The 26,164-nt window shown below is 29.7% G+C and overlaps 1 protein-coding gene across 1 annotated transcript; it reads right to left on the bottom strand.

The window, feature by feature from the left end:
* Positions 1-10,034: 10,034 nt before the first annotated feature.
* On the bottom strand, positions 10,035-16,207 carry LOC108334710 (NAC domain-containing protein 7). Its single transcript, XM_017570633.2, has 4 exons — positions 15,487-16,207; positions 13,210-13,392; positions 12,805-13,076; positions 10,035-11,017 (listed from the first exon to the last, which is right to left on the bottom strand). Exons 2-4 carry the CDS (start codon positions 13,367-13,369, stop codon positions 10,373-10,375), a joined length of 1,077 nt encoding a protein of 358 aa, XP_017426122.1. The 5' UTR covers positions 13,370-13,392; positions 15,487-16,207; the 3' UTR covers positions 10,035-10,372.
* Between the last annotated feature and the right edge of the window lie 9,957 nt (positions 16,208-26,164).

Below are 26,164 nucleotides of genomic sequence, written 5' to 3'. Positions count from 1 at the left end.
TAAATTTCACTTTAAAATGATGTTAAACTTCAAAAATAATTCAAAATAAAAAAAATATCATACAATCCAAACGTAATTCAAAAACAAGCACAAAAATCAAACAAATAAGTTTTTAATATTGATAATTTTTGTATCACCATGGGTTCAACAACCCGGGTGAGCCGGATTCTAAATGAGCCGAGTTAAAAACTAACCTGCATAAAAAAATTATATTTTTTTTAAACCCAACTCAGCTCAAAGCCAGTGGTGGGCCAAGTTGGTTCATGAGTTAATGTGTTAAACGGATTGGTTCACTAGCTTACTTAATTATAAGTTTTTTTTAAAATAAAAACAAAGTTATAATTTTTTTTTTAATTCATGATATGCTTTTGTAAAGGCCTTGATTAATTATTCTTATACCCTCTTGTTTCTTTTTCATCTCCATATAGTATGAAGCAAATATATAAATGGTTAATGTAGTACATTTCTAAATTATATAATAAAAAAAAAGTGTATTTTGTATACATACCTGTAGTAAGACGAAAGAAATATTAATTTTCTTACTATGTTAAATTGATGTGAGATTATAATAACAGTGTAAAGACTCATACATGTTACATGTCGATGAAGAATTATTACTTTATACTCTGATAACATCTTGTTTATCTAGTCTGAAATGATATCGACCTAAATACACCCGTCTTAGTCTTGAAGAGACATAAATTTATAATATATTATTTTGAAGGTGTTGTCCGCGAAAATATTTATAAAATATTTTGGACTTTATAAAAAAAAATATAGTATAATATAAAAATATATACTATATTAATTCAGAATTTTTAATTATATTTATGAATTTATAATTTAAAAATATTTATAAGTCATGTAATTTGAAATATATTTTTATAAAAATATATTTTGAACTATCAAGTTTATAATTCATAATTATTTTTTTAAACTAGCTTCTTTGGAATTAACTTATGCATTTATAATTCTCAATTGTGCATTCTAAATTTTTATAACGAAATATCTTTTTGAATTTTACAATCTAAAAATCAATCCACTATAACTACGGATTCAACGATTCTAAATGTTGCAACTTTCTTATAGATTGAATGATTGTACAACTTTGATGAATATAAATCATTATCTCATATTATTCTATCCGAACCTCTTTTGTTGTGCAATCTAAAAATAAGTAAAAAAAATCAATAACACCTCTCGACATATGGTTAAATCCTTTACAACAAAATAAAAAACTATCACAAAAAATTTAATTAAGGTAACATTTTCAACAATACTCTTAGCCAATTTAATTTCCAGAACAAGAAACCAATGGAAGTTGAATTAATACTAAAACAGAAAGGACAGAATAGACATTTTCAAAAGATGGGGGGTGTTAAGGAAAACATAGGAATGGAAGAAGAAATTGCCTTATAGTAACGGAGAGATTAGCCCGTAAGATCCAATAAAAACACTGAAAATTTGGGCTTCTCTCTTTACAAACCTTGTACTGGGTGAGAGCTTTCTTTAGCTCTGTTAGTGTTATTAGCCTATTTGTTTTAAAATTAAAGAATAGGAATTTTTACATTATGTAGATTGACATTAGATTTTGTTATATTCAGTTCTTAGAAGATATTTTACTTGTTGGTGACTAGAACTTTTTATTTAATTATTTTTAATTAGTTCATTTGAAAAATATTTGATGAGAATTAAAACCAAATGAATTTCATATTATATGTAATATAACAAAAGCTAAATAAATGTATTGACAGGAATGAATGAAAAGAATAAAGAAAAACTAAATTCAAGTAGAAGTTTGTTTGGAACTAAAAATGCTACTATATTTTAAAGAAAAACTCGTTTAAGTCTTTTTTTTTTATCTATAATTGGTAAGGTTAAAAAGAATGGAATAGAATTTGAAGTATTGTTTGTCTGAACTAAAAAAAATAGTTATAGTAAATGAAAATGAACTACCTTTTCGTTTAATATTTGATAAATATTATTCATGAACCAATTTCAGTTTTAATCTTTGGATTGATGACAAACAGGTAATTTTCTTATCATCCTTTGGAAAACAATTATATTCTATACTTTTATTTTCTACTTTTCATTAATTTAAATGAGAAGAAGGGCTTGTACGCTTTTCTTTACCAAGTAATTAATTTTATCTTGTACTTTACTCTTGTATTCTTATTAAATATAATATTTTGTTTTGCATATAAACTGATAGGTGGTGAAATGCAGGAACAGCAAGAGCAGCTTGCACGGAAAGTAGCTTTGAGTAAGTTGAATCATTGAACGAAAGCCCACAATGACAGAGTCAAGAAAACCCTCAGTCTCAGTCTCATGTCAAAACCCAAGATCTCAACAATCATGTTGCTTCGTCTTTACAACACCCTTTCTTTTCTTTCTGTCTTTTCACATTATCTTTTCTGAGTTCTTTCTTGCCTTTCAAGTGGATTTATAAACTACCAATAACACAAACAGTGAATTAGTTGTCTCCTTTTGTGTGATTTTTCCCAACATGTCACACAGCTAATGTGCCCTCTTTGCATTACAGTTTCATGCTCATGGTTTTGGGATTACATTCTTTTTTTACTCCTTCCAAAGTAAAGGGACCACCACCCAGCTAGGCCTGAAGTTTCTCACCAAGTCTTGTTGTAGCTTTCGTCACCTCAAGCCTCAAAGTCTTCTCTATTTTATCATTTAGCATGCATAGCATGATCCACCAATAATATCGTTTGTCTTTCTGCTTCCGAGTATTTTGTACGTAGTACTGTCTATGTACTACATATTTTTATGTAATCTACGTATATTAATTACTTCTTTTTACCCTTTTCTTCCTCAATCATTTGCAAAATGAGTTTCTTTTCTCTTCGGTGGCTCAGAAAAGTAATGGTTAGGAAATATATAAATATGCGCCCCAAATCAACGAAAACCAGACAACCCTTTATACCTGGATATTTTTTCAGAACACATGAATATGATTTGGTGTGAAGGATGACACCAAGTTTGAACTTGTTATATGTATCTATTCCCTTAGCATGGCAGTCATTTCATCTTACTAAGAAAAAATTGGAGTTGGTGGCTGACAATGCTCTATTTGGTGACAAAATTCATGAAAACAAAAAGAATAAAAGAAGAGGAAGGAGGAAAGAGAAAGAAGATGAACGAAATCGCAATGTTTATAAGCAAATTTTACCGATAAATTTTTTGTCGATAATTATCAATGGATAATACCAATAGATTTTTTTGTCAGTAGTTATTGATAAATTTTGTCCACGAATTTTTTGTCAATTTATCTACGAATTTTAAACATTAGTGATAAATTTTGATCATCAATAATATAAATTTTTCTTGTAATGTGACAAATAAAATCAAATTTCTCATTACTCAAAGGGGAATATCCATTGTAAAATATTTTTTGATGCTTAAATTAATAAGATAGTGTATATTTATGAGTGAAATACTATGTGTAATTATAAGGCCTGTAGACCTTATGAATTATGTTGTAAAAACAAAAAATATCCAAAGAATACTTAATAATATCGAAAAATATAACAACTTACTGATTATATATCAAATTAAAAAATTAATAACAATAATGTAATATTTTACATAACTAATCATATATTGTGTTGATATATGACATTAAAAGATATTATAACGTAATCAAACTATTAAGATTTAATTATAACGTAATCATATATTTATAGTTGTAACAATAAATATACTCTAGAATATTATTTAACCACTTTTAGGTTAATAATACTGAATGGACCTTGTTGGACCATGCTACTTAGTATATTTGTTGGGCTTGGTACATAATAAGTCTCCCAAGCTTGAAAGTTTTATTAGCATAAAGGGAATGCTTATTGCCATTGTGACTGACCATTTTGCTGAGTTGTAGCCGAATTTATGTTTGCAGGTGGATAAACCATTTGGCCAGGTTATATGTGGTCGTCTTTGACTTTGCAAGTGGATTGGTTGTTCAGTCGAGCTTTAAAGGCCGTCTTTGACCATGGATGTTATCTTGAGCACTTTGAATTATTGACTTACGAAGGATTTGATGCGGCTTATTTGAGCAAACTTTGTGTTGTCAACTTTATGTTACCAATGAGGAGCATTGGTGTCTTGAAGATATTATGGTTTTGATGATGCTACAAGATGAAGAACTTGAAGACTTTTGTTCTACTTATTTTAAAAGCATTTTGTAGAATTAATTGTATAGGAATTACTTTGTTGATGTAAGAACACTTAGAAGTTTTCCTGTTTAGAGAGTCTTTGCGTAGATAATCGATTATTGGATGTGATAATCGATTATCATGAGCCTCTTTGGAAAAGAGTTGCTCGCGCAAATAATCGATTATTGCTCAGGATAATCGATTATTCTAGTCTGAGTCAATATTGCCCAAGTCGCGCAAATAATCGATTATTCTCCAGGATAATCGATTATCACTTTTTTGAAAATCCCATAACGGACACAAATAATCGATTATCACTTATGATATCGATTATCACTGGCAGTTTCTGACCCTGCACGAACTTAGGCTTATAAATAGAGGTATTCACATCTCTTAGAATTTAACTTTTCATTTTGAGAGTATTAGAGCTGTGTGTCTAAAGGAAGCTCTTAGTAAGTGCAAAAGGAATCTATGCCATTTTGAGAATACAGTTTGTCTGAGGAAGTTCTCAAAGTGATAGTGTGCTCTTGCCAAGTCTTGTGAAAAGGAGAAGCTCGCGCTTTGTGTGTCAAAGGTCGGAGCGGTTCTCTTCAAGTTGGCTGAGTTGTCTCTTCCGGTTCGTTTGTCAAAGGAAGGTTCTTCCGTTCGTTTGTCAAACGAAAGGTGCTCTCGTTTCTTAATCTTTACTTCATATCTTGTAATCTGTACAAACATTACTTTAGTGAAAAAGGTTAATCACTATTCATAGTGATTAATGATTGGACGTAGAATCTTTTGATTCGAACTAGGATAAAATTTCTGTGTTGATTTTCTTGAACTCTAAACTCTTTAAACTCTTAGCGCTGTTTGATAAAACATTTAAGAGAAAATTAAAGGAACCATTTTTAAAATTGACCGAACAAGTTCTTTGTTTTTAACAATCTGTATCGTACTCTTATTTTATATTTCCGCTATGCAAAATCGGTATCGGTTGTTCGAACACTTTAGATGCCCTCTGAGCGCGTTTAATTTGATGTTACAGTATAGGTAGCCTAAGGTATCACCTGAGCGGGCTTAAATTATGCTATCGTCTAGGTAGACTCAAGTGTCACGTTTGTGGTTGTCACTTAGATAACTTGGATGTCACGTTTTCGAGCATATGTTATTGTGTAGATAACTAGGGTGTTGTGTTGGTGAGCGTTAACTGATGTTACCATCTAGGTAACATGGGTGTTGTTTTTGCGGACTTATGTTATCGTCTAGATAACTTGGGTGTCGCATTGCAGGCTCTAATTAATGTTACAGTCTAGGTAATTTAGATATCACATTTGCGGGCTTTAACTGATGTTACTGTCTAGGTAACTTGGGTGTCACGTTTGTGAGTTTTTGTTACTGTCTAAGTAACTTGGATGTCGTGTTTATGAGCTTTAATTAACATTATCGTCTTTGTAACTCGGGTTTTGTGTTTGCGAGTTTTTGTTACTGTCTAAGTAAGGTGCCACGTTTGCATATTTTAACTGATGTTACCATCTAGGTAACTCTGGTGTCACGTTTGAACGATTTCAATTACCATCTAAGTAACTAGATATCTCGTTTAGGTTACTGTCTAAGTAACTTGGTATCTTGTTTGTAGGCTTTAGGTTACCATCTAGGTAACTTGGGTGCCACGTTGTTGTCTTTAACTTATGTTATAGTTTAGGTAACTTGTCGTCTAAGTTGACATATAAAATTGATATGGTAATTTCTATTTTGCATACAAGTTTAGATATTCTCTTTGCACTTATATTTTGTATTTTGTAATTTTTCTTTTTGCAAATAAAATAAATGAATAGTGTCATTATTTTTTCCTTTTTTTTAATTATTATTATGTGTTTACTTTTGTTAAAATAATTTTTTATAAGAAAAATTTATCGAAATGCAAGTATTAATTTACTTAGCAAGGGACTGAGGCATTTTAAAACTTTGTGTGGAACTAAACAAAACGATGTAAGTTTTGTTACCCTCATATGAGCTGAATAACATGGTCCAATACAGTATAAATGTTTTTATAATAATCCTACTTATTCAGGCACACACGGCATCGATGAATGCGCATGACTTGGTTGTTTTGGCTTTAAGTTGAGGGCGAGCCCTAGTCTATAATTTCTCTCCACTCTATTGTCCCCAGGAAAACATGTGAAGCAATGAAAAGATAAACCCTAATGAGGTAAGAACCAGTAAGAAAGTAACACTTGATAAAGTTCTGTTTGGGTGCTCCCTCCTCATCCACACTGGTATGATATGAGAATCGTTGTGGCAAGCATGCTAAGCTCTTTCACACTCCTCTCTTTCTGTGCAAGTGATGAGTCTCTGACTATGAGTTCAAACATGCATCATGATTAGGTTTATGGGAGCACGCCTAATCATTGTGTCGTTCCATTACTTGAAAGGAATTTCGTTTGCTTCTTTAATTCACTCCGACACAAGAATTTTAACCTGTCGTCAATATTCAATGACAGCCACACAAACAACCACTCGTTGTCCTTGATTATCATTCGCATATATGATTGGTTGTTTAAGATTTGTTTCGACATTGGTATATAAAGCAACAACTTTTGAAAATTCCCGTCACTCCGGTGGAACTTTTGAATAAGTTAACTCCTCTTCTTTCCGACCAGTTATGTTGAAACATTCTGAGACTTGTCTGACAGCTTGCAGTTACTCAAAGTGGCACGTTATGCAAAGAAAAAACTTGTTAGATGGAGGAGTGTTTTGGCAGAGAAGCTGAGGAGCCATCTTTGAGCTATTCATGCCCTGAGAATGGAACGAAATATGTCTCTTAGTGAAGGTAATATTTGTTTGATATAAAACGGCATTTTTGGATTCAGGAGTTCCTGTAATTGGTATATGTCCCAGACCTTGTTATGATCATATCTTCGTTTTACTTTGCATTCAACTAAAACTTGTGATTTTTTCTCAAAAACAGTTTGGAATAGCTTCCAGACTGTGTTCTTAATTGACTACTTGGATCATATTGGATCTCCGCTAACTTTTACAGTTCAGTTGATTTATAGCTATGGTTTTCATATTTTGACATTGATACGACAGAAACGTTTGATTGACACCATTTCTTTCATTTTATCATAGTTTTTTAGGACATTCTATGTACTCACTGTGACAGTGAGCGTGTATTTCTAGTGTGAAAGTATGCATCGAACATCTTCTTTAGTTTAGTTTTTCTAAGTTATTAGTGTGAATTTTTTTAATGTAAACTATTAAAACATTACTATAACATGATTGAGAACCAACTTAACATATCTTCTACGTTTTCTGAGTGGACGACACTGCGAGTGTATTTATTATTTTCAGTTAGTTGGCAATAATAATCTCAAACATTGCTTATTTTTTAAATTGCAAAAAAGGTAATAATCTATACATTGAATTCTGAAATTTGTTTCTGCTTTAAAAACTTTTATTCTATGACAGTTAAATTGTCACAAAAATTTTACCCAGTTTAAAATTATTTGAATTTTATTCAAACAAAAGTTGAGTCGACTAAATCCCACTTATAACATAATTTTTTTAGTAATTTTAAAAAATAAACTATCCCAGTAAAAAAGAGTTTACCCAACTTAGTGTATGTTTGGATATACATTTTTCGCCGTTTGCGATCAGTCTAACACTTCTTACTATAATTTCTACGTTCTACCTTTTTTTTGAACTAGAAAATATTGTTTTAGGGAAGTCATATTTTGAAACCTTCTAAATTAAAAGAAAACCCTCTCAGCAACAATATAATAAACTTATATTTCCATTATAACATTATTATTTGAAGTTATTAAATCAATTTTATTTTTCTTGTAAATGTCAAAATATCATCACCTATTTATTATACTCATCACGAACTAATTTTACTGTCAAACTCTTCTTTGAATCCACATACTTTTGGAGTACAAATATTTCAGAATAAGGTACGTAGATACATTCATAATTCATAATTGAGAAATGATATTTTACACACATAAATTTTTATATTTATTTATCTTTTTTTTTAAATACAACAATTCATTTTTTTTATGTTATTTTATTTTTATAATATATGTGAAATAAATATAAATGTACTTATGCTTTTAAAGATTTTATCCCACACAATGTTTTTTAGGCGTTGAGCTACCAGATTTATCGTATCCTCATAAAGATATGTATAAGTTTGACTTCTGATAGAATGACTGCATTAACAAATAATCTTACTTTTCTTGGAGAGTAATAATCCAGAGTTTAGCTAAAAACGTGTTATCTCAATAGGTACAGTACTGCTAAGATCAACTCAAAATTTATTTTTTAAACTTGGATAAACTTTGACCCGACTCCAACATAAATACTTTCTTTCCTTTTCTTAATTGTAGTTTTTTTTAATAAAAATATGTTTATCTTTATTTATCATTTTCTAAATTTTCAGTAAATATATACTTTTAATTTAATTGATTTGAAAAGAGAGAAGTTTGTTAGAATAACAGTAAATATATATGTTTTCAGTATATAATCATAATTCCAGTTGGTTAAATATAATTATTATATTTAACCAATTGTAATTATAATTATCTTAAAATATATTTAAGATGTAATTTGATAACATAATTTTTATAGTTCTTTTTATTATGTGTTAGAAAACTTGTGTAGATGCTTTAAAATATACTTATAGCTAATAGTAAAAAGAATTAAATCCAATAATTCAAATTAAATAGAGTAATGAATTAATATTTTTTTTCACCTTTCTTATTTTTATTTAATATAAAACTTAGAGTCGTATTTGAATATAAAAATCATACTGTATTTATCTAAAATGGAGCATGAATGGTCATATTACTAATAAATTTTTCAAAAGATAAATTTAACAAATAGACGTGCATGTGAGCCAAATTCAGGAGATAATGTAAAGTTTGCTATATTGATTTAGAGGGACTCATTATAATTAAATCTCCTGTACGAATCCCCTCAATAGATCTATCAAACTATAAATGATTCCGAATTGTTATATTATGTTTGTCATTTTCTTCATTTTTTTTCTTATTATTTATCAAAATATAACAAAAATATTGAAATGAATCCCTCAAAAACATATATAGGGTCAAACCCAGGCACAAGAGGAAAAGGAAAATTATTAGATCGTATATAGAAGTGTATAATAATAATGGTATACCTTTTACAGCCTAACGCAATCCAATACGAGTTCGCAGGCTATTTAACTCGTTTCCGAGTTATTTTACGAAGCATTTCCTATAAAGTGCAGATATGACAGAATATATGTTAACTCTAAGAAAACAAAAAAAAAAATGGATCTTTAGAAACAAGAAAAATATACAAAAAAAAAAAACCAATAAAATTCATTTGTTTACTTTTCTTGGATTGAGTCGTTTAGCATTTTCCAACATGTTCGACACACATAGTTCTTCACACCTGATAAGATATATCCACTTTAGACTAAAAGTTCATGAATTTGGTTTTAGTATCATTTCAAAAAATCTCTTATCAATTGAGGTATCTATTTATATAAATTTATATCTGTCTTTTCTTTTAATCGATGGGATTTTGTTTGAATCCCAGCAACGCGAATATAGATTATGGTTTTCAGTGAATGTCAGTGATTAATCTCTTTAAATTGGTGTTTAAAGTTTCACATCTATTATGCCATACAGAAATTGTACGCTTGCAGAAAAGAGATATAACAGTAAATTCTAAACTAGCACAGTGGAGAACGTGTGTGTGTATATGTAAGAAGCACATATATGGTTTATATTCTCAAATCTTCATACCTTCATTCTCACACTTCTGGATTCTGATAGATCCAAGTAATTGCCTATTTCAAGTACAAACTGAATACATATCAGTAAATGCAAAATTAAGCTGCAGTAAACAAATAACTTTTATCATTAATGCGCAGAAATCTTCCCACCATGGATCACTTTCTGCTGTAGAGAGTAGAGTTGACCTTGAAGCACTATATATAGGAGAGATGAATTGCATCTAATAAATGGATGCATTCAGCCCATACTCTAGCTTCCAGAGGTTCAACAACTAATGGTATATATATATATATAAAACATCTGGGTTTATTATGTACAACAACCGGGAGAAACACTGTTGTCTTTTTTTTTTTTTTTCAACATTTACTTGTACGCACTTCCTATAATTAGTATTATGCATCATATATCTTTTAGTTACTATATATAATATATATTTATAAACTTTCACTTCCACAGGTCAATCTGGCAACTGGAGGTAGATGTTGAAGCATATTCCTGAGAAATTTGCTCCTTTTTGGATCCATTGGTTACCACAGAAATTTGTTCAGCCACTTGGAAAATAGGTGCATTGGAATAACTGGTCTCCTTGGAAACATCTTGGTTGTGACTAAGCTGAGAAGCAACAAATTTGTCAAGCACTCGCCAATCTGTGACTTGGTCAACCGCATTATCATAGAGGGAATTTTGACTTTGTTGGTGGCAGTATTGTATCTGTTCTTCCTGAGAGAGTGATGAGAACTGCAAGGTGCTTCCGTTGTTTTTGTTGTTGCTGGTTTCATAAGCAAAAGGGACAACTGAGCTGCAACTCAAACTGGGTGCTGAGTGAGTTAGTTTGGGGCTTTCAAGTTGCGGAAGTTGGAGGAATGCATCGTGGGGTATGTTGTTGTATTGCAATTCCATGAGCTCAGGTTTGCATGGGTGGTGCTGATGGTATGATGCATAAGGCTGAGAAATGCGCCTTGGGGATTCAAAATCTTGCATGAAGGAAACTTGCTCATCGTACCAACAGGGTGACTGATCATATTCTCCCACTTTCTGCATTGTAGTCATTCGCTTCTTGAACACTCTACACACAACCCATCCTTCTTCCTGAACAGTTTAAAACTATTAAACCCTAACCAATTTAAAATATACTTACTTAGGTAACTACAGAATGTCTAAAAGATGAACAACATATTGGTTTAACTAAATTGGAGCTCTCAGTTGTTGGTAATAATATACTATTATTTTATAGCAACTTAAGATGAATATTATGTGTGAAGTTGAAAATGCGTGCAAATTTAAGCAGAATATATGATTTTGTCTGAGGCAATTTCACAGAAGAGGATGTTATATGCATGTAACTTTCAGCAGAATATTGTTTACCTCACCAAGAACTAGAAACATTACGTTAGTGTTGTAAGAGATTATTTCCTTGAGTGTGAAACTGTTGTTTTAACACTATTCATATATTATAGAACATTGATATTGGGTATGAAACACCCAACAAAGCAATTACTGGCCTTTTCCATCAATGAGTGGTAAGGAAACATTTTAACTTTAGCATTACTCTATGTCAGCTGAATCTTTTCGGTAGAATTTTTATTCTGTTTGGATTTATGTTTTTTATTTTATTTTAAATAGAGACAACGTAGTTTTGAATAATCCAAAATCTTATGTGAACTATTCAAAATCCCACTGTTAAGCTGAATTTAATGAGCATTCTATATGTATTTATTAGGCTAACGCTAGATAAACATGGGGGAAGGAAGCAAATAGGCTTGCTGGAACGGTTTTATGATTCAACCAAAGCTGAGGTTTGGTTCTAGTTTTCATCTAAGAAGGAACTGCATTCTTTATTCTCAAATTAGTGTACATTGAAATTCTTAATACTCTATATTATTATATTTATTTGTTTATAAACAAAAGGTTCACATAATCCATTTGAAGTCAATTTAACGCAATTTTCCAGTTAACAAAAATCCACATGTACCTAATTAATTTTTAAAATTTGTGAGATTTAAAGTGTTTTATTAACGTAATTAATAGGCTTCATAATTGTATATAAGAGGAGGACATACATTTAAAGTGTTTTTAAATCATACAAAAATGTTAAGGGATGAAAAACACTTTCGATTTTTATAAAATATATATAAATTTGATTTTGAATCTGTTTTGTTAAGTCCAACTATTATACTAGACCTTCTAGCAATAAAGCTTATCATGACTGATCACGTATGCATTTAGAACTTATATTGTTTAACATTACATCCTACTTACTTAAAGTAATCTTTAACATATTTGCATGCATAAAAATAATAAACAGTATAGCTATAAGAGTAGTTTTTAAATCTTTGAAATTTATGACAATTTAAATCATTAAAAAAATTAATTAATTAAAAATATATTTTTTAAATTTATAAAATTAAAAATAGTTTTTCTTTTTTTATATTTATAAGAATTAAAAATATATTTAACATAGTTCGATATATATAACGGGTTTTGCATGATTTCAGCCATGCAGAATAATTTTGTCTTACTTATTAGACAATTTATAGAATACTTGAAATCACTATGAAATAATATCTATTCCGAACAGTAATTGATGAAACAATATGGACTTGACAGCATGTAGTGAATAAGTAGAAAAACAACAAAAAGGAAAAAAAAATCCTGATATTTTATTCCAGCAATACTTATATATTTGAATTTTGGAGGGATAGTTTATTATTTAAATAAAAACTGTGATATATTATTAGATGAAAATTATAAGAAGCAATAAGCTAATGAATAAAAGTTATTGAGTAAAACACGAATGAGTAAAGATTATAAATCAGTAGAAAGCAAACCTGAAAAATGTAAACAAAAAAATGTGTTTGAATTTGAATGGAAATTACCGGAGGAGTTCCATTTTCATTAGTTTCTAGCCTGTACTCATGCATGATCCAATCAGACTTCTGTCCATTTGGGGCTCTTCCTTTGTAAAACACAAGAGTCTTTCTCATGCCAATCAGGCAATGCTTAGAGTATATTGCCTTGTCTCTTCCCGTCGCTTTCCAAAATCCTGCTTTTGTAGCTCTATTCGTGCGAGTTCCAGTTGGGTATTTCTTATCTTTATGACTGAAGAAATACCAGTCACTTTGTTCATCTGTTCCTATTTTGCATAACTCTGTTTACATCACACAACCAAATATCATTATCTTCCACACTATATAACGTATTGCATCTTCTTCTATCCATGCATCTACGTATTATTTCCACGCAAGGCCTTGCTTAATTATAACTTTGTAAGAATTACGTACCTTGGAGATCCCATGGTTCAATCTTATAGAGATCTACATCTTTGATCACATCTAGATCAATCCTTTTAGACGCTACCTTCTTCCTAAGGTAGTAACCTACCAGTTCTTCATCGGTCGGATGAAACCGAAAGCCTGGAGGTACATGCGAAAATGTGTTCATTTCGGCTCTCAAAAAATTAAAACCTGTATTTGAGAAAAATAAAAAAAACAAAATTAATAACTCTTTCGTTAATAAACATGAGGTTTAACATATTTTCTCGTCATACAATGAATACTATTGCTACTACTTATAATTTCATGTTCAAGTTGACCACTCCAGAAATGATAATAAGCATCAATGCTATGCAGGTAGCAATATATATATATATATATATATATATATATATATATATATATATATATATATATATATATATATATATATATATATATATATATATATATATATATACACACGATACATTTGATCGTTTGGTAGAGAGACATGGTCAAGAATAAGAACATAAAATGATCCAAACTCTTATCCTCCCGACAAAACATCAGACATGCTTTGTAATAATCGAGGTAAAAAAAAGGTTCAAGATAGTTTAATGAGTCTAAATAATAATAATAATAATAATAATAATAATAATAATAATAATAAAGGATTAACGATGTTAAAGAGTACAAACAAAAGTGGAAAAGCAAAGCAAATGCCTTAGACACTACGTAAAACAGTTGCTTTGTTTCTATATCTATCTAATGAACGTTTTATATAAAGCAACAAGATTGAGTTACCGATAAGTCAGTATATTAACAAGCAAGATAGAAAAACTGGCTAGTTATAAAACACGTCCTTTGAAGCTCTCAAAGAAAGAGGAAAAGAAAACGAGTAATACAAAGTCAGTATGAATTAGCTGTGAAATTCTACTGGAAAAGCACATGTTAATTCTTCTTCCACTGAATTTCTGTGCAATGTGTAATATATCTTTATTTGACAAAATCATAGACTTCATGCTATAAAAAAGGCGATAGACTAATACATGTATTGAATCAAAAAAATTCCTAATGGCAGCGCCAAGTCGTACATACTGTAACTTGGAATTTTTGCAGTAAATCATGTATGATTATCCAGCATTAGGGATTGAAAAAAGCATCGGATTAACATTCTTCATTCATACATGGACAATAAGAAACCACTTCTAAGCATCCCAGTCTTCGTCAAACAAATCTGCTCCAAAACTAAACAACTTTACGCCATAAATTTTTTTGAACTATACATAAAATTTCTCGCCTTTTCCATGTTCATATTTTCAACGCCGAATAATATGCTTTTGATTAATTAGATCCAAGGAATGGACTCGGAAAGCAGAAGAAATAAAAGAAGAATGAAATGAAAAAGAAAAAAATACTAAATATGAAGAGGATATTCCTACACCCCCACACACATCAAATTGAAGTTATAAAAATGAATAAAAGAGATGATAACAAAAGTGAAAAGAAAAAAAAAATTATTGATGGCCTGAGTAATCGCTTCAAGAAGAAGCCATAGGAGATATTCAAGAACTTTTCCTTGTGAAACGTTGACTCATTTTCCCTAAAGAAGAGAAACTAAATTAAGAAGGTGCACACGGCAGAGAGGACACACTTTTTACAAAGCAATTATGGGGTGGTATGAAGTAGTGAATGATGTTGTATGCTCTAGCACCAAACTTTCAGCTTTTCAGCCTACGGAGAGGTTGATAGAGCACTCAAAGGTAGTCACATTTTCATAATGGCGTCATAGCACGACTTAGAAGTTTCTCGTTCAAGCGATTAGAGTTAAAGAAAAAAGAAAACATCATCAATTACCAGAAACAGTGCTTTGTTCAGGTTACACTTGGATATATATGCAAATAGACTTGTATGGTTAGGTGTAAAGCCAAAAAGAAGACCGGCGTGAGGGGTTTAAACCGTGATGTGGAGGTTGGTGTCGATGAGATACAATCACCAACCGAACACAGATCGCAGTCTCGTCAAAGATTTTATGACTTTTATTACCATTTGACTCGGCCTTCTCCTTTGTCTGTCTTTTCTTGTCTCACTTGTTTGTTAAAGGTTAAAAAAATAGAATATATCAATTGATCCACCATTTCAACGCTGCTAATTATTTAGAAACATTCGCATGATAAATGTATAGTAAAGAGCGTGAACTAGAAAGCAAGAAGCCAAACATCATATGATATAACAGATCGATGTGTAGAATGTATAAAGCACTACATAAAGAGGGTATTAGAAAAATTAAGGGCAAAGAATAACCTTTATATATTGCTCCCTCTGAGGATATGACTATGTATAGACTCCAAGTAGAGTTCTGGAACGGATCTGACGAAACGAAAAACTGGTTCGTAGCACTAAATCTTGAGGTATCTAGGGTTGATGAGAAAGTTGTTCAAGCTCTCTTTCATCAACAACCTTTTTGTCGTAACTTGGTCAAAGGAAATCCAACAGAACCAGACAAAAAAAAACAGCACTGAAAGAAAGGCAGGGAGACACAAGCGGACAAAACAAACAGGAAAAGCAAAGTAGAAAGTTAATTGTTTTCCTCGGGAATTGAACTCAATCTTCTTCTTCTTTGTTCTCAACACTGCTTTGCTTTCACCGGCTGCATCTAGTTTCTACCCGGAAGATGAGAAAGAGATCAGATCCCGAGGATTATTGAGAATGAGAAGAGAGAAAAGAGAAGGAAAGAGGTTTCAGGAGCAGTAGTGGATGAAAGGAAGCAAATATGAGAACCCTAATAAAGCATTCATGAATCCCTCTCTCTCTCTCTCTCTTCTTATTCGTTTTGGAGGTAGATTGCTGTAAGCTGAGAGATAAAAGGGTGGCGCTAAAACGGCTTGAGAATGAGAGAGAAAGAGATGTCAACCTCTAAGTCGAAGTCCACCCACCAGCAACTGATAGAGACGTAAAAAGAATGATGTGGTGTTAACGTTTGAGGTGGCCGGGACCGCAGAAGAGAAAACACAACAAAGATCAAATCTTGAGGACGAATGGAATGGGGTTCTTTAAGATGCATAAATGTTCAAATATATAATGAATAGAAATTATGATAATGATGGACAATCGATTATAAGGTTTTTATTTTGCTTTGCTTTGCTTAAGTGGTGACCCTTAATGGTTGCAACTATAACATCCTCCCTCCCTCCAAAAGTTACACAATCCCTTTGTCCCCATTTTTTTTACAAAATTACAAGACATTTCAGTAACATGATGACATTTCCCATACAACACAACTTGAAGAATTAGAATACAGAATCAAACTACAAACAGATTTACTTTAAAACTGTTGTAATTACTTAACTAATTTCTAACTGTTAAATTTAAAAGAGCCGACAAAAGACGACCTAGCGAGATGATCCAAATCGCAAACAATTGTAGTTACTTCACTACACTTTGAACATTAACAACTTCTTTCTAAGATTGTCTGAGACAAATGAAAAGTGGCATTAAGAGTATTCAAATTCACTCTAGAGACATCAGAAAAATTTATTCTAGATCTTTAACCATTCTTTCGTTAATCTTTGCTGTTGAGGATGTTTCAAATAATCCAACCCACTGCATGGTGCACACAATCAGATTTAGAAAAATGTTTAGAGTATTTAGTAATAAGTAATACACTATCGTTGATTTCTTGCCTCTTGAACTTGTGTTACGATGCTTTCTCCCAAAAGAATTGACTCGTTGCATTTATATACTCGTTTATTAGAAACAACAACTCGATCATGAATAGTAAGAGCTAAGGATTGATGGATTGATTTCAAAAGGTGAACTAAACTTCCAGTTCACTCATTGGGATTAATTAAAGTTAATATGTCCGAAATATATAAGTTGAAAAAAAAACACTTAATAGTCTTTCTATGGTTGGTGTGTTCAACTTTAATTCAACAAATTATATAACACATGTATTGGCAATTTCGCAGAGAGGTTGTTTAATGAGGTCTTACAATTTTCAAAATTCATCCCAAAAGTATCGTTCTTATATAAAATGTGTTTACATCCATTGATTTTGTTAATTATATCTGCTGATTAAAATATGTGTAGGGTTTTAAGAAATCTAAGTGTTGCGTAAAGTTAGTTGGTCCACATCTTGCTAGCCCCTGCTGCTGCTGCTGTGTGAAAATGAGGTGAACGAAGCAGTGGTGCAGTTGCTGCTGGTGGTATTGAAAAAGTGCAAATAAATTAGTAACAGAGAAGTGGTGCATCATTTTAAGGTTTGGAAAATAATAATAATTCTTTTTCAGTTGCATAAACAGCACGCGAGCCCTGGTTGGTTGGTCCGCAATATTTGTTTGTTTTAAAATTGTGACGCAGTGTGTATATGTTTTTCCCTTTCTACATTATATTATTAAAGAAATAAAATCTGTTGTTAAAGCTTCCTCGAGAGAGAGAGGGGCCCACCAACCGACAGTAGGCAATACGACAGCGACACCTCTCCAAATACAGCTTGTGGTATAAAGATAACATAAAAAATCACATTCTTATTTATGAATTCAATGGTGGGGTCTGCTAAGCTAAGCCGAACTCGGCTCCACCAATGGCTTCGTTGGCTTCCAGATCATTGCTAGTGGCTACCAATCCGTTATATGGGTAGGCGCATTTGGAATGTTCTTAATTATTTCGGTTAAGTGGAACTTGTGTAAACTTTTTTCTATGTACTTAATCTCAATAGATCAAATATAAAACAGTATGTATTGGATTTTAACTCTTTTGTTTTAAGTATGTGAAAATACTAAAGTACAGAATGATTTCATAAAAGAAAAGTGTTTTTTGTATTTCATTTTACCTATAGATGATAATATGTTTGCAAATTTTTTAATTAGAAAAACGTGTTTTTTCTTTTAACGAAGATATTACTTTTGATTCGGATATGCTTAAAATCAAATAATTGTGTTATTAAAATAAAACATAATTAGATATTATATATAATATATTATATATTGTTAAATTATATATATATATATATATATATATATATATATATATATATATATATATATATATATATTAAGATTCATCTTATTTGTGTTTTGTTTTGTAGAGGTGGTGTTCATTGTAAGTTTTGTATGTTGAAAAGAAGATCTAGTATTTATAAGTTTCAGTTTTTCATTTTTGTTTTTATTAATATTGTATATGGTTAAAGATATTCTTAAAGTCTCATTCTTTTATTTATATATTAGTTATTGCTGGTAATATATATATATATATATATATATATATATATATTATAAAATATTAGATGCAACATGTGGAAAATAAATATAAGATTAAAGAGATGAGGAAAGAGAAGTATTATTTAGGAGGAGTTCATGTCACGTCCTAAGGCTGTGCTTGTTTTCTTAAGATGGATTTGGAATAAAGGTAAAAATTAGGTTATTTAGATTAAGAGAAAGATGGTGTGAAATAAAGGAATTTAGATCAAAAATTTATAAAGGTTATTAGTGACGTAATAGATTTGATAGAATAAAATATAATTTTAATGGATAAAATTACACTATTACTATTTTACCCTCATAAAAGTAATTTGTTAAAATAAATTTTAATTAATGTAAATTATGTTAAGATTATTATTATTATTATCATCATCATTGTTATTATTATTATTATAATAATAATAATAAATTCTTTTCTTTTATTTGTTTTACATAGCAATGTTTTTTTGGGAGTTATATCGAGTAATTGGGTGGGTTCAAAAAAGGAATATAGGTAGGAGGGAACTTTGGTCAGACTTGTAAAAGACAACCATGTAGTGAGATTTTGGGAAGACATATTGGTGAGAGAATAATCACTTAAAGTTAAACATAATATATTGTATAATAATAACTACATTAATGTTTTTCAGTTAGAGACACGAGAGACTAAGGGTATGATAGTGGATTTTTCAATCAACAAGAGATTATTTTTGTGTGGGAGAAATTAGTTAACCAATTCATGTAGGAAATATTAATTATCATTCAAAAGGAAAGAGTTACAAAACAAGAACTAATGTGATGTTTACTCATTATTTATCAATATCAACAAGGTTTAAACAAAGATGTTCTTCAGCATGTTTTGGAGTATTAAGATACCATTAAATGTATTTTTTTTTTCTTGCTTGGGGGTGATTCGTATTAGGTTTCCAACCAAAGACAATTTGAAGAAGATAAATATTGCACTAGATCTTATAGAGTTAACATTTACGAAAAACACATGAGGAGAGTGTTGATCATTGCATGTTCTCTTGTGAGTTCTCATGTTTTTTTGGAAACTATACTATTTTGGTGGGGTATTAAAGGACTTATATATACAATGACAATAAAATTTATTTGTTTGGTTGTTGTGACTTGATCAATCTAGTAAGATAGAAGTAATATTATTTTTGGAGAAGAGACATCATATTTAGTCAATCCTACATAATATTTAATCTAACTAATAAAGTGAAATTAATTTAAATTTAATCCAATTTTAAATTAAATTGAAAAAATTCTAATTAATTTAATGTAATTAAAATAAATTTAAATTTGAATTTTTTTTTTACCTAAACTAGATTTCGAAAAATTCCATGCATAATCCCATAAATAGAAATTAACTTTTTTTTCTTGGAATTAGTCGTTAAGTTAGTAATATGATTATAACATTTAGGGGTGTGGAAATAGAGCATAGGGTTGCAAAGTGTTTGATAGTTGTGCATGCCGGTACGTTAAGCCATAGCAGACCTCCGGCTAAAGTGGGAGGGGAAAAGGAAAGAAAAGAAATAAAAGGGTATGATAAAAGGTAAAGTAAGAGAGTTTACAGTGCACAATGGTTTGTCTGTAAGTTGAAACTAGCAAAGAAGTGAAGCAAAAGTCTCAAACGTTATCCAAGTGTCATCCTGTCCCCACCATGCCACCATGGCTACACGCTTTCTGCAACTCAACCTCCATTAATATATGTTAAGTTTTTTTGTGTCAAGACATGAAATTAATGAATCATATCATGAAACTATTAATTTGTTTCGAGAATATTAGCCCGAAAGTAATGGGAGAAACAAGTGGAAGGCACAGCAGAGGTAAAGAGTGGGGGGGTCATAGATAATGATTGTTGATATAGACACATTATTGTTTCGGTTCCCCACGTTCAACTGGGGATGGGCAACTCCTCAAAAAGCGTTCTATAAAAATTGGAAAAAGCTCTCAATCCCTTTCTATATGACCATCTCCACCTCCCATCTTACTCCAACATTCTCTGCCTTATCCCATACACTCTTCCTTATCAATAAACTTTTCCTCACCATCATTCTTCTCACACCCTTTTTATCTTTATTTATATTTCAACCCATTCATTTCTTTCTAAAATTTTATCATTTCTATAAACTTTTACTTTCTCAGAAAAATGTACAAAAAAAATTACTTCTTTTTTTAATAATTAAACTAAACTAAACCATACACATATCATTTATGTGTACTGTTCCGAATGCCTTTTTCCATTTACATTTTAACCTATTTATATGCGGTTAAATTAATTTAGTATAACTATTTGACATGGAGTTCTACATTGCGGAGAGAACTAGGAGTTGTTATTTAATTTTATATTCCGCTGGCTAAGATTCCACGTTTGTAAAGCCTGGTCGAACATCATGCCACCAAAAATTTCCAAATTTAGGTTTATAATATTCTGTACTGCAGATGTGTTTTCAATGCAGTGAAGAAAATAAATGAAATTAGAAGAGAATCAGCGCGAAATATGAATAAAAATATTGAGAAGTTTAATTTAATTTATTGATAGGCCTTGGATATAATTTATTGATATAAGAAAAGGATTATGACGTGTTAACAATTTTTTTTAACAATTTTTTGATAATAAATTATGTATCACTATTCGTATATTTAAAATGGATTAATCATGAGTTATAACATAAACGATTATAAAAAAGTTGTCAAAAAAAATTGTTAAAAAAACATTTTTCATAAGAGAAACATAAATGTGTTAGATAGATTTCTGTTTGAAAATGGGTGGAGAAATAGCCAAGTTATCATTAATGGAGCTTGAGGAGAACAATGCGTTGAAGAAACCTTTTAGGGCTCTCAATAGTTGGTTTTATAGAAGAAGGATTTTACGTGGTTTTAGAAGACTAAAGGACGATATCTTCTAGAAATGTTTTGGTTTGAGTTAATTCCTTGATGCATTAGTCACGATTTTTCTTAGAAATAAATTTAATTTGTGTGAATAGGTATTAGTTTGGTCTCCTATATGTGTTCGTATACATATTTTCTAAAGAACTTTGAGATTTCGGGTGTTATGCTTTTCAGAGTGACACCTTTTATGTATATAAGAAAAAATTCAAATAAAATAAAGTGAATATGTTAAAAAGAACTTTTAAAAATAAATATGAAGTTTGTATCGTATTCAAGTTTGGTTGTATTCTTTAAAATTTAAATATAAAGTTTGTATCATTTTCATGTACAAAACATATAAGTGAGGAATCGAACCGGAAAAAATATTTGACATCTATAACAATGAATTAGAGTTCTTGAACCTATGTTTACATCTATTTATGTTATGTCATTTATGTTTCTTACGTTATGTGGCATAGTTTTGTTTTTAAAACTTAAACTCATGTTATTATATGCCCACATAATAAAGAATTGTAATCTATATCTTGAATTGTAATTGAAAAATGTTTTTTTAACAACTTTTTTTGACAACTTTTTTACAATAGCCTATGTAATAGCTTGTGATTGGTCTGTTTCAAATATATAGATCAATAAAATAGTGACACATAGTCTATTGTTAAACAGTTGTTAAAAAAAGTTGTTAGTACTTGTAATTTGCAATATACTCTTTATACAAAGCCTTTTAATAAAACAAATTTGAGCGTGCTTTCTCTTAAATATGACATTCTTTTCTTTCTATTTTATAAACCAAAAAGATAAATTTGGTGCTCATCTTGAAGTGCTAGACTTTTGGAAGGCAATACAAAATTATTATAAAAATATTAAATAACAATCAATTTTAGATTTAAAAAATAATTAGTTATTATAGTTACAATATTGCAAATATTTTAGAAAAGAATTATTCGCACAGTAAAAATGATGTTTTCTATGTTTCACAAAGAGATATGCATTTGAACATTTAAAAATATTAAGGTGAGAGAAGACGAAGATGAAGAGAGAAAAAAAACATTATTACTGAACAATTGAAAAAAAAACATTTTTTAAACTACATATATATAACTCAATTCACCTAAATATTTTTCTATTTTCTAAATAATTGATAAATATTTATTTTAGTCTAATGAAAGTTTTTAATATATGTATTAATTAGAGTAACAAATGTTGATAAAAAGTATATATCATTAAGGTTAACAATAAAAAGTACTTAAAATCTATTTTAGATATAATTTAAGTTGTTGTAGAAAGTTGTTTTTAACTATTGAAATTTAAAATATAATTAGAGATAAATAATTGTTACTTATTTTTAATAAGTGAATATACATAAAGAAAATTAATCGCTGACAAAAAAATTAAAAGTGAAAAACCTTTCTATATAAAAATATATTTATTAAAATAATACAATAAAAAAAATTACTTTTAGTGAAACACATATCCATATAAATTCATAATTACTCTAAGTTAGAGTTTTTATAATAAGTCTACAAAATGTGCCATCTATCTAACACTAGGAGGGACAATGTTGGTTGCCTAGCTCCCTTTCCCTGTTTGTGTTTGTCAAAAACATGTCGGAGCAGGTGTGCTGATATATAGCATCTGAAAGCTAATAAGTTTGATTTACTGGATAGCGTTTTGAGATGGATACATGTTTAATATCTCCAATCCACTACAATATGATCTTAACATTAAAAGTTTGTATCTAAATGCTTAACTTATAATGTAAAATACATTTAGGATAAATATAGACACAACTCTAGTTGACATGAAACCTCCAATTCAATTATATCGAGGTATAAACATTATTTCGAATACCACGTTAAATAGTGAATTTTAAACTTAACTCAATCCCATAAAGTTGATTTGTAAGATAAATTTTGCACCCACTTATATATTATAAATTGGCCTTATCTCCAGTTGATGTGAGACTTCCAACAAAAGATAAACAGATCAATTTACCGTGTATATATATATATATATATATATATATATATATATATATATATATATATGGATGCAAACCTTACCTTACAAATCGATTTTGTAGAATTGAGTTATACTTAAAATTCATTTCTTATCATAGTATCAAAAATCAGATTAAAATCTATTAGCAAACATGAACTATTCTTAAATATCACCTAACAAGAAAAATTAAAAATTAATATGAAACGGATGAACCCACATTTTAATTCTAATAGAATACAAATTATGCAAAAATAGAATACAACTTACCTCTCTATATTTTTTATTTCATACCAAACTAGAAAACCTCCAACGTAATCAATCTATCTCACATTATCATCCCCTCCAACGAGATTGATGTGAGGATAATGCCTAAAATCATAACCTAAAGGTCAAACCCGTATTCGTTTCTAATTACATCACGGGTCAAACAACTTTTATTTGTGATCTTTAAATGGAAATTGAATCAATCATCTTGTTTAAACTAAACAACGAAATTCATTTCAACTAAAATCGGGTTGAATGGGTTCATAGATCAACTTAAACTCATTTACACTCTTCATACTATAAATTACAATATTATATCACATTTACAAAGTATATATAACTTCTACGCATGATTTTCCAACCTATACCTAAAGGACATAGGGTTCTGCAAAAAAAAACTACTATTATATATTATTTATTTCCATTATTTCAAATAATCACACCTTTGTGACCATATGCTATCTATACTCATGATTTTAAATTCATCATCGAAGCAAATAGTGACAGAATTAATGATTTGTAGTTATATGTTGTCTATACAATGGTTTCAAATCCATCAACAACACAAATAAAAGAAAATCAGAAAAAGAAAAGTTTATAAAGGCGCTTTATGCATTATAAATTTGACAAGAGATTTATGATGATTATTCAGCTGGCACACGTAAGATAGATTCCATTAATTAAATATAATTTGAGGAACTAAAAATGGAATTACTTTTGTTCATTATAACTGCTGTTTATTCCACTAAGGGAGAGAGTTTGGTGTAAAATTTTGTAATGAATGCAGCCAATTTGGGGATCCTACCTTACTGCTCTTGTAACACAAACTTGTATTATTATAGTCATAATTAAATTAAACAAACGCCCCCAATGCATGCCGATAAAGATTTCAATTAAACAACTACCCACCACACTAAATTTATCCCATCACTACTAGTAATTAGCTTTCTGAACAAAACTTCACCATTTTACCTAATCCATATTAACAAATCCAAATAAGTTAACCAATTTCAAAATAAACTAACATAGTTTTAACATACAGTTAATCAGTTTTAAACTTATTTTTATAAAATACATTTTTTAGAACTAATTTTAATCTCATTTTCCACAGAAAAATTCCGAAATCAATTAAACCAGTTTTTCATACAAATAAAAGTGTTAGGAATATACTTAAACGAACTTTTCCGTAACTTCCTTCTAAAAAGAAAAATTATAAAAAAAATTAAAATTAAAATTTCCATATAATTTTTTTAAAATAATTTTTAATTTTTACCTTGAGTATATAAGTTAACTTTTGTTTGCGGAATAGTTTATTTTTTTTAATTAAAAGTATTTATAGAGAAATTTGTTTTTTTTAAAAAAAATTATAATAAAAAATATTTATTCATCTTTAATTTTTTTTTTTTAAGAAATGTTATATCTTAAAAAATGGTATTTATACTTATGTTTATATCGAGTCACATATTATACATAAATACTGTGAAGAAAGTTTGAAAAACAATAAATTGAAAATTAATAAAATACGAAAAATGAAATGAGTTTTTCGCATCATCCTTTCTCTTCATAGATGAAAATATTTGCAAGGAAAAATGAGAGATAATATGTTATACGAAAAAGTTAATCAATTATTTGTAATTTTTATAACATTCCAACAATATAGATGTAAACTATACTTAAGAGTTCTTACATTTACAATAAAATAGAACAGTTACATGAAATAAAGCTAACTTACAGTTATCCTAAAATAACCATAAATTAAAAACTTTACATAAACATATACTTAATACAAATCATAAGAGCAGACCGATCGGTCATACTATTTCATTCATATCACATTTTAAATACCATATTTCATTAACAACATATTTCCTCATTTATAACACCTTTAAATAACTTCAAACCCAACCGTAACACAAACATCACCATTGAGCACAACTAACTCAGAAATATCAACACTTATTATGAACAAAACCTGACGGTAGAACACATCCTATTTGCAAACATGACCATACGGGATATGGTTTTCTTATGGTGAACATGACCGAACAAGATATTGTTTCTCTATGGTGAACATGTCCGAACGGGATATTGTTTCCCTATGGTGAACATGACCGAACGGGATATTGTTTCCCTATGGTGAACATGACCGAACGAGATATTTACTAGACAGAATCCAAAGATTTGACTGAATACTATAGAACATCTATAATTAGACATAACCAAATACTAAAGCTTATAACCAAAATCTAAGAGTTTAAACCAAATACTACGAGCTTAGTTCGAACCCTCTTAGTTTAAATTTCAATTACATAATTTGGTAATATGACGACACCGAGTGCTTAGTGCATCACCGAACACTACTGAGACCGAGTGCTGGCATCTGACCGAGCACTACCAAGACAGTTCAAGACTGAGCTGTCAATAACAGTTATAGCCTATGACAGACCGAACGTTGTTTACAAACAAAAGTTATGTCTAGATTGAATGCTACATTAAATTGAAAATCAACACTAAATCGAACGGTCATTAACTGAGAATCCACAATAGCATAACTCAGTTAAGACCGAGCACCAGAGAAAAGC

This window comes from Vigna angularis, chromosome 1, assembly GCF_016808095.1.
Source record: "Vigna angularis cultivar LongXiaoDou No.4 chromosome 1, ASM1680809v1, whole genome shotgun sequence".
Lineage (NCBI taxonomy): Eukaryota > Viridiplantae > Streptophyta > Magnoliopsida > Fabales > Fabaceae > Vigna > Vigna angularis.
The sequence above is the reverse complement of the archived record's forward strand: the minus strand, read 5'-3'. Positions and strand labels throughout refer to the sequence as shown.